The sequence below is a fragment of the Halichoeres trimaculatus genome, unplaced genomic scaffold (genome assembly GCF_033239565.1).
Source record: "Halichoeres trimaculatus isolate MK-OKI-2021-1 unplaced genomic scaffold, fHalTri1.1 fHalTri1_scaffold_14, whole genome shotgun sequence".
Classification (NCBI taxonomy): domain Eukaryota; kingdom Metazoa; phylum Chordata; class Actinopteri; order Labriformes; family Labridae; genus Halichoeres; species Halichoeres trimaculatus.
The window spans coordinates 11,480,029-11,493,880 of record NW_027437192.1 but is presented as its reverse complement, the minus strand read 5'-3'; the positions used below and the strand labels follow the sequence as shown (position 1 = coordinate 11,493,880).

Below are 13,852 nucleotides of genomic sequence, written 5' to 3'. Positions count from 1 at the left end.
CTTCCGCCCTCACCCTCCCTCCTCCCTCCCTCCCTCCCTCCCTCCTCTCTGGACTGAGAATGCCCGTGTTGTACTGTCACAGTAGCGATACGGGCTGAGCAGACATGGAGGCCCGATTAACGAGAGAGGCCCGTGCTGACACATCCAGGCCCAGCTAACGCCGTGTCGGAGCGGATTTTGGAGCAACTCGGGAGTTTTAACGGATACCACTCGCTGTAAGGAAAAGGGGATTTTACCACCAAAGAAGAAGAAATAGAGGGAGATCCATTTCGGGTCTCTGTTGATTCAACGCAGCCGCCATTTTGTTGACAGTTAGTGTTTTTTTAATAACCTACGCGGCGCTGCATCTGTTATTTTACACCGCTGGGATATTACTAGCTGTATTTTTATTTTCCATGTGTGTGACAGTTAATTTGAAACGCGCGTTTGCTTCGGAACCAACGTTGCAATATTTTTCTTGTATATCTGACTTGCTAGTGCATCGTTAGCCGTTGTAGCTGAGATGTAGTAACACGAGTGCCTACGAGAATGTGACGGAGATGTAAGATGATGTGCATCACTTGCACAGGATTGTGTCATATTTTCACTTTGTCTGTACAGATAATTTGAAGGCTGTCGGTTTTTACAGCAATTCTGATACCTAAACATAACAAAAAGTGAAGCTTTGCTCGGTAAAGAAAGCCCAAAATCGGCTTCTGATAGATGGCTAGTTAGCCGCTGCCAGTGCCATTGATACAAATTGTAGCAGAAGCTGTCTATTATAGGACGGAGGGTAGCCACTAGCTTCTTACAAGATAAACACACTCATTTTAAAACGCAGGAGTTGTAATAAGCGTCATTACTGTAACACTATCTGTGTTACGACAGGGGAAAACAATATTTTTGGATGGTTAACATGCTGGCACTCAACTCGACTGGCAAGTTTGTGTTTTGGAGGTTGCAAGGTTAATCACATTTTTAGGTGGTCAGAAGCTGCGTGTACATTGACACTGATTTGTGACGTTATGGCGGCCAAAACGTTTATTATGCAATTAAAACACTTGGAAGTGAATACTAATGACACATGCTGTAAATTTAGGTATTAGAAATACTAATACGGGCAGAATCTGACATTTTCTTCTCATGTTTTGGTTTTGGGAATACAGCGCTTGAACGAAATATAAAATGTGGCCACCACGTTGATGCACACTTATGGAGGACACAGCCAAATAATGTGAACACCGTCTCTGGACAATAATAGAGGTAAGTAAATGTGATTTTCATAGATTTATTGTTGCTGTTGACACCAGTGTAGACTTACTGAATCAGTTTGCACGCGTCTGCTGTTTGTCCCTTCAGCTGATGTTTACTCAAGAGTATAGGCTTGCAAAATGATTTCTTGGCTGCATGCATTGCCTTTCATTGACTGCAGAAGGCACGTCTTTCATTGCTCTGCTTCCTTTCGTTTGAGACAGTAATCATGACTAAACACAGGATGAATTCGCTGACTCAATATGAGCTCTTGGAGTGAAAATAAAAAGTGATGCGTTCACGGACTCATGGGGGGCAGTGTTGACTGTACAGGAAACCGAAAGCAGACAACGTTGATTGGTGTGTTCAGCCATCCGCTGATCATCCACGCTTTTTTTGCATAGCATGAGGGAAAGTTCTCCTGATTTAAATTGTATCACAGTATTGAGGCAGAGTCAAGCACAGGATTAACTGTCCTAGGCTGCCACAGACGGACGATGTGTGCATGGTGGTGCTGTTCTAAATGACACCTGCCATCCTGGTCTAATTTTATTGCACCCCTTTGATGCAATAGTCTTCGAGCTTTTTAACGTTACAGCTCTCTTTTGCATTGGAGTCAGTGTACTCCCCCTGTTAGATCACACAAACTGATGGTATTAGTAAAGGAATTTGTCTTCCTCCCCCGTGATCTCTGCTCTTTACTAACACCGATGTAGTAAAAAGCCCTGGAAGTGACACCGCGCTCTGGGGGCAGACGCCAGCATTCGTGTGAATGAGGTGGGGGTGGGCGGGTTGGATACTATTGCTATGGCCAAGGGGAAATCAGCAGTTATGAACAACGTGTGCAAAAGTGAGGAGGGAGTGAAAGGAGGGAGGGTGTAAGGGGAAAGAAATGGGAGGGGGCGCGGGAAGTTGTTTACTACGTTCCTGCCTGCTCTGCCATTTCTCAGCCTGTTAGCCTGGTATCGATTATTGATCCTCGTTTTTTTCACCTGACCTTTGTGATTACTTTATAAACCTGTAACTATTTGAGGTACTGATTTTCAGAATTATAATTTAAGGTCGTATTTTTGTTTGTGTTTTGTTGTGTGCACAATAAGAGTAAAATAGACTGAGAGAAAGTTGTGCACACACAGTAAACACTATACTTCATGGTCTATTGGAAAACTGAAGGTTATGCAGGTATTTGTCAGATGTTGTCGGAAGGTTTATGTAAAGTTTACTCTATGAAATACAGGTGAATGGCTCTCATAAAGTGTATAACTAACACAAAGAGCAGAAGCTTAAAGGCTCTGTGAGGACTTTATTGGTGACACTGAAATATTCTCAATGCTGTATTTTTGCCTGTTCATAATCAACGATTTAAAATCAGATTATAAGCACTGAAACAGTTATTTCTAAATGCTCATGAACATGTAATGTGGTCTGTTCAAACTTGAGAGTCCATCAGTAAAATGAAGAACGAGGTTACGTTTGCTCTGCTTGGCGAGGTTGTAATTTGTAGATGAGCACTGGTAGGATGTAATGAGGGTTCCCTAATTTTGTATGTTAATGACCTGCCTCAGAGTACCGGTAGGGATGGGTACCGAATTAGGTACTTTTATAGGTACCGACCAAATTCAGTCAAAAGTATCGGGTATCGGTTCATGTGACATCAAAAGGTACCATGTTTAGGTACCTAAACGCATTCTTGTGACTGTGAGGCAGTGGAAGAGTAGGCGATTTTCCATGCTGGACATGAACACAGCATTGCAACGTTATATACTGAATAATAAATATGTCAAATTGAAAAAATCTATACTTTATTATTCAACAAATTGATATTTTTTACCACAAAAACACAAAAAAGAACCGAAAATAAACACATAACCTTCTCACTTTGCATCCTGCAAAAAGTTGTCTTGAACATAGAAAGGTAGTATCAAATCCTATCTCCATCCATGACAAATGCCCACCTTGGCAAGAGTCACAGTGGGTTATAGTGTTCATGGGAAATGGAGTCTTTATTTGGGAAAACAACAAGCGATTCCAGATAGTCCTCGCACATCCTTGAATGTAGTAATGCTACGTCATTGACATACAATGGTAGAGTAAGGTAGAGGAGAATTACCCTGAAAGTATAAACAAGCAGTCTTAAATAATATCTGTAACTTAAATTTCACAGTATGACTTAAGTAAGCTTTGTGACTACAGGAATCTTTGATTTCTTAGTTAATACAGAAGTATCTCAAGAATTTATTTAAGTTTTCGGACCATATCAGTCACTAAATACAGACTAAACAGGCAGATTATTATATCATTTACAAGAAATCAAGTGCTGGTAAATCTCCCTTGTGAAGTAAAAGGAATGTTTTGACTCTCCAGGAGGTTTTTCTCTAGACTTGTGTCAGCAGCCTCTCACAGTGTAAGGTACTACACTGGCTTATTTTTGGCACAGTTGCTGTCAGGCAGCGGAAGCGGCTTGTATATCTGTGAGCATTTAGTATAAAAGAACGAGGGGAGCATTTGTCACTGCAAGAGAAGGACACACAGGGAACAGAGTTAGGAGGGTGGCAGTGGGTGAAATGTGTTTTGTATTAGAGCAGGAACACAGTGAGTGTAGTTTTTGTGCCGTTACTACTGCTCTCCAAGTTTGCGAAATACAGACAGGAAGAGGACGGGAAAGCTCGGAGAAACGGTGAAAGTGCACAGAGATTGATGGAGTGTTAAAGAAAAGACAGAGGTGCGATTTGAGTTTGGTATGTGTAGCGAGGGGGAGTCTGCAGTTTCAAGGCGAAATGGAGTGAGTAATTGAAGTAAACATGAAGAAGAGGGCGTGGGGGAACTACGGGCCAGACTCCAAAAAAATAGGCTGCATTTACTGTGCGGTTCAACAAAAAGAGAAATGACTTCTACTGTTTTCCATCGTCGTAATCCAAAACAAACATGGTCCAAGACTGTGTGTAGGGTCGATTTTTTTTTCTCCACCTCTGACACTTAACTGATGTGACGACTTGTATGACTTTCCAGAGGCTCCATTAAGTGGCTCCTTTAGTGCTCTCCATTAATGTAGGGTGCAGAGAAACCGCCGGCACGTTGACGCTCTATCACTCACTCTCAGTTGCTGCTGGCGAAGGCTGGGAAAGGCGGTCTGATCCTCTGTCTAGTCCCAGAGGGCCCAATGTGCTGAGGTCACAGTTCTGAATTACCTCCAAATGACTTCACCCGGAGAAAGCACCTGCTTGGGGGCGAATCCGCATTAAATCACTCAGTGGCCATTGGGAGCAGTAGACAACTTCATTGAATTGTTCTGTCCTCTAAGGAGCACAATTAAGAAACATGCCTCTCTTTGCGGCTGCTGTGCTAACGTAGAGGATGAAGAGTCTGACACTATCTTATTCAGCCGCTTTTTACTTCAGCTAATGAGGGAACTTGAGGGATTGCTCCTTTGGCATCTTATCCTGTAACACCTCGGAAGGATGTGGGATTAGCTATTGATTCAGGACTTTGAGAGCTTTGTTGTTCTCAGGTGGACAATTCAGAGCCCTTGAGCCAAAGGTTAGATTTTTAGGTAGAAGATTCTTTGCTGTGTAAATAGGTCACACATTGTTATAGCCCATGAGGACAAACACACCATAAAAAGTCACCCAGACAGAATGAAGGACAGCCTCTAACCAAATAGCTGATAAAAGTGTTGCCCTGCGTCTGCTTGCCTCCATCATTCATTAAAAGACATTTTTATACTTCTCTGTTGCGGGGCACTTTTCAAATCTGTCAGTGTGTGGTTGATGTTCTGTTTGGAGGTGAGTAATATGGAACTGGTTTGCCCCTGCTCCCTCCTTATCTTTCTTTCTTTTCTCTTACAGTTGAAGGACGGAGAAAGAGGGCTGGACAGCCGAGGAAGGGAGAGAAGTCATCTAAACATAAGGAGAGCTTCACCCTCACTGTTACTCCCCTCCCCCTTTCCCCCTTCATCCCAACTCATCCCTCTACAAAAACTCTGGCTGGTATCTACAACATCTCCTCCTTAGTATACCTCCACTCACCGTAAATTCTTGATGGATTCAAAAATACAAGGGGGTGCTGGAACTCCACCCCCTCTTCTCTCAGGTGCCCCAACTGGGGAGAGAGAGAAGGAGGGAGGTGGAGGAAAGAAAGAAGAGGAAGAGGAGAAGAAGAGGGACAGAGAGAAGGACGGAGCTGCTGCCATCTCTACAGGTGCAGGAGCAGCAGGAGTAAATGGGCCAGGAGGTGCAGGTGGTGACCAGTCTCATTTCTCGATCAAAGAGAGCAGCCTGTCTGAAGGCAACGTCAAGCTTAAGATAGGCCTTCAAGCAAAACGCATGAAGAAGCCACCGAAGATCTTGGAGAATTATGTATGCCGACCAGCTTTCAGGGCCACAGTGAGGCACACGGGGCGTGGTGGAGGCGGTGCTCGTGGGAACCGTGCAGGAGCCACAGGTGATGGGCCTGGAAGTCAGAGCCAGAGCCCCTCACAGGGCAGGGAAAAGGAGAGGGAGAAGAGCCCCAGCGTCAACAAACCTGCCCCATCATCAACATCATCAGCCCCCTCTGCTAAAGCTCCTACACCGCCTCCTTCTGCTCCTCCTCCTCCCACCAGCACTACAACCACACCATTGCAAGTCAACGGGAGTGCTCCTACAAAAAGGGTGAGATGAGAGAACATAGATAATTTATGTGTTATGATAGCCAGCCTACCTGAAATATGCTATTTTTTTGTTTGTGTATATGCTTAGGTCCATTTATATTACCAAATTAAGCTGTTTATAGTGGTCATCAGTAAGGCAATGGTCCATGACCAAGTAACCCTAGTAATTACCATGTTATTGCACGGATAAAGAGCAGAGCATAAATTGGTCTTTACTCTTTGTGCTCTCTGTTGTCTTGTCTGTATTCATCATGTGCTGCCCCCTCCAGTCTTCCTCTGTCTGTGTTCTCTATCCATGTCTCCGCCTGGCAATGTCCTCTCCACCCCCCTCTCCCTAGCTCTCCCCCTCTGTCCCCAATCTGACCCTGATCTGAAGTGTTATTGAGTTGAAAGTAACTTCCCCCATGGGCATGGCCGACAGGCGGCACTGAGCAGAAAATCCCATCAATGAATTGCAGTTTATAAAGGGGGAATGAAAACCTATTCCTGATTGATTGTTTGTTCTTTTATCTTGGGCTGTCTTTGGCTAGAGGTTAGGCTGTTTCTTTTAGGCGTATTAACATTAATAATGTACTCCAAGTACTCATAGCTGTTGTTACCTTTTAAAAGCAAAGTCTGTGGGTCATCAAAGAAGCAACTGTAATAGATCATTTTGGCTCCGGGCTCTGAAAAGTATTTCACACAACTTTTAAGCTTTGTGGAACAAATATTGTGTGGATTTATTCTTTATTAATCACTTTCAATCTTGTTCATTTTCACAGGGTCAACCAAAGATGGATAGCAAGTCTGATACAAAGCCAGACACGAAAGCATCCACAAATACATCTGAGAGGCCTCTTAACCTTCACCGCCCTCCACCAGACAGCAAAACCCATCCCTCCGGGAAGAAAGCACCGACTTCACAGTCCAACCGAACGTCCCCTCCACCACTACCTATTTCAAAGGAACTCAGCTTTGACGGTGTGAAGCCTCCCCAGTACACCTTCAGCACTGAAAGTCAGAAAGATAAGGACAAAGGTGTTCAAAATTGGGGTGCACCAACCGTGACTGAGAAGTTAGCTCAACTCATTGCAACATGTCCACCATCAAAAACCCCCAAGCCAGCCAAATCTGCAAAGATTGACCCCACTCCTTCTCTCCCAAGTTCTGGCTTTATGGCCCCTACAGCCAAGCAACGAGATAGGGCTATGGCCAATAGGAACACATATTCAAGAATGGTACACCTTTCTCCTCCACCTCCTGTTTCACGACCACCTGGTCGGCCCTACGGTTCTAGGAACAAAGACAGTGTTATGGAAAATTCACCCACCCTGACACCTCTGAGAAAAGAGGAGACAGAAGGGCCGGGGAAAGCTAGTAGCAGCAGCAGCTCTAACAACATCAGCAACAACATCAACATGAACAGCAGCAGCAGCAGCAGTAGTCGCAGCAGCAGCCCTGCACTCACCTTAGGTAATAACCGCCTGTCAGCCATGTCAAAGGACAGCAGCAGTGACAACAGCAACAGTAGCATTTCTAAGAGTCAATCACGCCCATCTCACTGCCCTCCCCATACCACATCATCATCTTGTCCCATTACATCCTCTTCCACCACCTCAGCTGAACAGAGGACAGTAAGTGCAGTCAGTCATATAGGCTCCCCTGCTCCACAAGGACACCATGCACGAGAAAGTCCGGCCTTGGCTGAGGAAAGTAGCGCTAGTGAGGTGGAGCAGGACAGGGAGAGGGACAGGGAAAGACCCAGAGACTTAACCAAGTCCTCCCCCCCAACAGGGGCAGGAAAATCAGAGGGAAAAGACAAGGGGAGCAGTAATCAGTCAGGAGGAGAGAGGGGAAAGAGCTCTAGTCCCAGCAAGAGAAGTCCAAACCAGGATGGAGCTCGTTCTGGTAGGACCAGCAGCCCCCCTGAATCTATCAGACAAAGTATGTCTTCTTCACCAGAGCCAGATGGTGATGACGGCCCACAGACACCTCTTAGAGATGCTTCTCCTGATTCATCTGAGGACTCCCCTGAAGAGCAGGACAGTAAACCCCTTAAAAAACGCAGGGGGAGGAAACCTCGCTGGTCCCGTGTTATGAGCAAGGCTCACAGTCAAAAAACAGGTGAAGACGGCCCCTTTGACCAGAGCAATACCATCTTGCCTTTATCTTCAAGCTTGGAAACACATTCGCCCCCACTCAAAAGACCTGTGGGCAGGCCACCAAATCCTAATAAGGGCAAACCAAATTCTGTGCCACAAAGTACAGTGTCACCGCTCTTCTCATCCCAGTCTAAGAAAAGGGGAAGGCCAAAGTCTAAAATGCCAACACTTGATGCTCCACCCCATGGGTGCCTCCCTAATAAGCTTGCCCCCTCCAAGGTCTTTTCATCTTTGCTAAAATCCAAAGAAGAGCAGGACCCTCCTGTCCTTCACCCAGAGATAGACCTTAACCCCCCAAAACCTATGCCAAGAAAGCGTGGACGACCTAAGCGCCTTCCTCCCACCTTGCCCCAGGAGGGTCAGCCTCCCACATTGGCTCCAGAGGCAGGAGACATGGGAGACAAACGGTTTCGCAACAGAGGAAATGGACAGCTTATCATGAAAACTATCATAGGCAAGATCAATAAAATGAAGAGTGTGAAAAGAAAGCGTATTCTCAGCCAAATATTGTTAGGCCCGAGACCAGAGGAAGCCCCTAAAAGCACCACCAGTGGGGTGGCTGGCTCTACAGAGGCTGCAACCCAATCATTATCCTCCCTGGCTGCTTCTTTTGGGGGAAAATTAGGGCCCCAAATTAACGTTAGTAAAAAAGGCACAATATACATGGGCAAAAGGAGAGGCCGTAAACCAAAATCATCAACAAATGCTTCAACGCCACCACAAGACCCCTTCCTGTCCCCAAACACAACTTCCCCCCTCCATCACCATCAATTACAGTCCCAGCAACAGCATCAGCTCTCCACCTCAGAAGTCTTTCCTTCCCCCTCCCTCTCACAGTCCAGCGGAGGCCACAGTCCCATCAGTGATGCCAGCTTTGTAGAGCCTGGTTCTGTTCACTTTGCAAGTCATTCTCTCTATTCTAACTCCCACCACAGCCACAACACTTTTTCCTTCCCTCCCCCAACTTTTTCAGCCCCTAATCCTCGCAACCAAGCACTGGGCTCATCATCTTTGGCTGCAGCTTCTTCCCAGAAAAAGTCATCTTGCCGTGGATACCATCACCATCACCACCATTACAGGCAGCACTACCATTATCATAAGCTCTCCCCTCCCAGGCCGCTTCATCCCACCTCCCCTGCCCCCCTGAGTGAGCTAAAAGAAGCCACACCGTCACCAGTTAGTGAGTCACACAGTGAGGAGACGGTGCCCAGTGACAGTGGTATAGGAACGGACAATAACAGTACTTCTGATCGGGGTGAGAAGGCAGGAGGCGCAGGTGGATTGGGTGGAATCGGGATGCCACATGGAATAGGGAGTGGATTATTAATGCCTGGAGTCATCGGTTCAGCCATGGCTCCTGGAGCGGGCCTCAATTCAAGAGGCAGACGGCGACACTCGGCTGTTCTCATGGAACATCCCTCACCCTCTCCGTCACCCCACGGGACAAGGTCATCACCTGATCCCCGGAGAGCTCACCCGGCAGCCCCCACCTCTTCCTTAATAGGACATAAGGAAAAGCATAAGCACAAGTGTAAACGCCGGAGCCATGGATGCCCTGGCTATGACAAACTCAAGAGACAGAAAAGGAAACGTAAGAAGAAGTACCTGCAGTTACGTTCCCGGCGCCTCGACCCAGACTTCCTTGCAGAGTTGGATGAGATTGTCGTGAGGCTGAGTGAAATACGGATAGCACACCGAACCCCTGGGCACCGGCTCGGCAGTGGAATTGGCATAGCAGCAGGAGCAAGTAGAGTACCAGGGGTTGGTAGCAGGGCAAGTGGTGGCCTGGCAGGCACAGGGGGGCCTCCTCCACATCATTATATACACAGGGACCTCCTGCCAACCATCTTCAGGGTTAACTTTGGCAGCTTCTACTCCCATCCTGCTTATTCCTGTGACCCATTGCACTATGTTCGTAAACCAGACATGAAAAAGAAACGTGGGCGACCTCCTAAACTAAGGGAGTCCATGTCTGAGGTTCCTTTTGTACCTGGGCTTGGATTTCCACTCTCAAGTGGAGGCTTTTATCATCCTTCCTATGGTGTGCCGTACTCTTCTGGGCCTCTAGGGTTGGGCTATTACAGAGGTTTTCCTCCAGCTAGTGCTCTATACCCGCACCCACACCACCAGTCACCCCATACAGCCCCATCCCACCACTCTCACCACTCACCTTCTTTCCCTCCCCCTCCTCCTACATCTTACATGCATCATCACCACCCTTCTCATCTCCTGCTGAATCCTTCCAAATTTCACAAGAAGAAACATAAGCTGCTCAGGCAGGAATACCTGGGAGGAGGAAGGTCCCCTGTCCTATACCCACCCATGTCCTCTGAGCTCTCTTTCAATTGGCACCACAAACACAAACACAGACACAAACACAGAGAACGCTGTGCTGAGGAGGACAGGGAGGAAGCAGCGCGGGGAGGATCAGGGAGCCGGGCTAGTGCAGGGATTTCTGAGAGTGGAGCAACAGGGAAAGGAGAGCGAGTCAGCAGTTTAGGAATGGCAGAGTCTTTACAACGATGCCGCTTCGGACGAGACAACTCCAGCACCAGTGCCAGCAAGCAACCTGCTACCACTTCTGCCAACTCTCCATCTTCTTCCTCATCGTCATCTGCAGAAAGGTACAAGCGTAAAGAAAACTCAATGTCCTGCCTCGGCCCCTCCAGGCTCGCGCTGGGCAGCAGTTCAAAAGGTCACCACCCGGTAGAGTCCTGGTTCAGGATGGGCAACTCTAAGGCAGACTACTCCAAGTTTTCACGGAGTCATGTTGCGCCTGGTCAGGGTCCCTTCTCAGATGGACGGGCTGAAGACCCTGCAGGCTGCTCAGACAGTGAGGACGAGGAGCCTCTCACGCCCACGGACGATGTAGAGCCTGGAGCTCATGATTCCCCGAATCTGACAAATCTGTTTGCCTCTGCTCTCACCCGCACTTCACTGAAGGGGGGTAAAGGCAGAAAGGCTGAAGTTGTCGCAGAGAGTTCCAGCTTCTCCCGGATAGATCGGCCAACAAGGAAGGACCGCTCGACGTCAGCAGAGAGGAGAGAGATCGGTAAGACCAACTTATAAACCTAAAGCTGATCCTCATGAAATGAATTAGTAAATCCTCTGATATTTAGAGCATCTGCATGGATCTCATTGTTAACTCTATGTAGCTATACATGCAGAGCTTTGTAGCATAGAAACTCCTATGACCCACATTAAAGTGAGCTTTGGTAAAGGTTATGGAGTCAACTGTGCATCAAATACTTTCTCCAAAAATAGACAATGCAGCTGAAACAAGAATCCTGTGGCTTATTTTGATTGGCTGATGTCTGATGAGCTTTATGGCTCGGCACAGTTCTGGTGAAACTGGCACAGTGTGCAATCAATTAGATCCAGCACTGATTCCAGGGCTGTGTATTTGGGCAATAACTCTTTTAGACATTGCCATGTGGCACAGCAAGGGGGCTCTCAAATCTCGTTTGATCTCTGCTCAGTGAAGCCTGTTGAAAATCCTTCATAGAGCCGTGGAACAGTGAAGTGGTTACAACTGGAACCATCCACGCATCAGTTGTGGTTGGATCAAACAGCACTGGAAATTATCTGTTCTTTCTCTGTAGCTTTTTCAACAATTCCCATGCGTACAAAAAAGACTAGTAAGTGCAACAGACTCCTTATTCTTGTGCAGAAAACCCCTTTTTGATATCCTCTGTCTGACATTTGGTAGCTCTTACGAGTGGTTACAGCTCAGGGAAGAAAAAGTGCAACGATTTGAACAGGCTCCTGTGTGAGTGTGGATGGCTGCAGTTAGCCACATTTGATATTACATTCCTACCAGAGCCAAAGGGGTGGAGTGTTTTGTTAACATGCTATATATAGTAGGCATTTTCCTGAAAAGCCCACAGAGTGAGGCCTGGTCCTGTCCTACAGTACACAGCACCTGGACTGAGCTGGGGTTACTGATCTAAGATGGCAAAAAAGCCTAATTGTCGCTTCCTTTTTTTTTTTTCTTTTTTTCTTTTTTCACCACTTTGCTCATGCTGGTCCTTAGGTAAAGTGTCCTGCCTCCAGTCTTGACTATTTCCTTATTTCCTTTCTTTTTTGCATAGCTTTTGCCAGAAGTTGGTGTCAATAACTCTACAGTTATACTGCCCCCGAACTGACAGGAAACCTCTTGAAAAACCAAACAGAAAGGTCTCACAATGCAGGCAGGGTAAAACGGGGCTTCCTGCTGGATTGTGTGACTGTTGATCAACCACAGCTGCTCTCTTTGTCTGGTGTTAGCTTTGGAAAAAAAAGATTTATCAGCTTTTATTTCTTTACACTTATTGGATACCATTAAAATTTGAGCTGAATTACTGGTATCACTTTAAACACAAGGTATCTAAAGGGGATCATAATAGCTGTTTTAGATGTGTCAGTAAGTGAGATGGGAGGCAGTATGGTCCCCATTGACAGTGCGATGCAGTTCAAACAACAGCAGGGTAATCCAGGATTAGAGCTCTGGACATGGGGTCACCCAGCGGTCACAGACAGCACCGTTAAGGTAGAGGAGGCCAAGGGTGGGAACTGGGCTGCCACACAAGACAAGTGGGGACGGATGGATGTAGGCACACACACTCAGTGACAGCATAGTATGTGTGGAGGTTGACGCTCTGAGAAAATTTGCTGCAAGGATGAAGTAGAAAAAAGAAGAGTAGGTTCATCTCACAAAAGAAAATGAAGTTAAAGTAAGCAGTATTTTCACGTCATTCATTTACATCATGGCACAGGGATTCAAAAAAAACTGTGGTCATGCAAGGGTTAAATATATTGTCCTCCCTGATTAGCTACATAATTAGCTTAATTATCCCACTCAGACACTAAAGCTTGAGCGGCATGTTTTGATTTCACTGCAGCTAAGTTTAAGAGATGAGAAAACACTGTTGTTGTACAACAGCACTGGTATGATGCTATTGTTCCGTGATTTCCTATTTCAGCTCTGAAGTCATTTTATTTACAACACAATCTTTTTGGAAATCCTTAAACAAATGCAAAGAAGTGGTTCAGGAATGAATGGTAGGGCTTATTTATGATGCTGGATTAAACAAATTCAAGCCTGAAGACTTCACAAGAGTCTGAATGTAGAATAAATGAATTTAACTGAATAGTTTGAGTTGTAGATGAGCAGTTTGGTAAGAATATAATGTTTTATTCATATATTCATAAATTAAATTGCCTACTTTACATTTAATAACAAATCCAAGAGCATTGAAATTATACAAACATGCTAAAAAGTCAATTTATACAGCACAAAAGTTGGTAGGGATGAGGGAAAAAGCAGTCAAAATAAGAGGATGATTTAATGGAGGAGACGGCAGAGGATATCTATAAATCTAAAGTGATAGAGATAATTATTAACAGCTTCAGAATTTTTAAGACTTAAGTGTTTATGGTACAGATCAGGACACAGGATGCATGGTTTGATTTATAGTGATAGATTGAATCATTATGTATTGTGCCTTCTTTATCTGTTTTTTGTATTTATCTCTTGTTTGTGTGATTTGAGTCATTTTTGAGAATATTTACAGAATCATCTCTTTGTTTATTGTGTTGCATTTTTCTTGTTCGTTGGACTAAGTAGTGGAGTTCACTGTTGTGCTGCTATGGCTTTAGGCTGTTGTGTAACTGATGCAGCTATCGGCACCCTGCTTACACGCTGCCTACCATGAGGGGGCACAGTTGGTTGTGAAAACGCAAACAGGATCAGTCCAAACTGACCCAACCCGTACCAAACCGTACTGATCTAAACCAGACTGCTTAGTGGAAATGAGGCTTTGGTTGTCTTTCTTCTCAACCTGTTCTTTGTTTA

General features: G+C 45.7%; 1 protein-coding gene across 2 annotated transcripts in view; it reads left to right on the top strand.

The window, feature by feature from the left end:
• Positions 1-44: 44 nt before the first annotated feature.
• The window catches only part of ash1l (ash1 (absent, small, or homeotic)-like (Drosophila)), a 31,395-nt gene continuing 17,587 nt past the window's right edge, over positions 45-13,852 (top strand). For both annotated transcript variants that reach the window (XM_074686115.1, XM_074686114.1), the window contains exons 1-4: positions 45-215; positions 1,146-1,242; positions 5,076-5,879; positions 6,640-11,071. In XM_074686115.1, the coding sequence (XP_074542216.1) occupies positions 5,268-5,879; positions 6,640-11,071 (5,044 nt within the window). In that variant the 5' untranslated portion in view covers positions 45-215; positions 1,146-1,242; positions 5,076-5,267. The remainder of the gene's footprint in view (positions 216-1,145; positions 1,243-5,075; positions 5,880-6,639; positions 11,072-13,852) is intronic.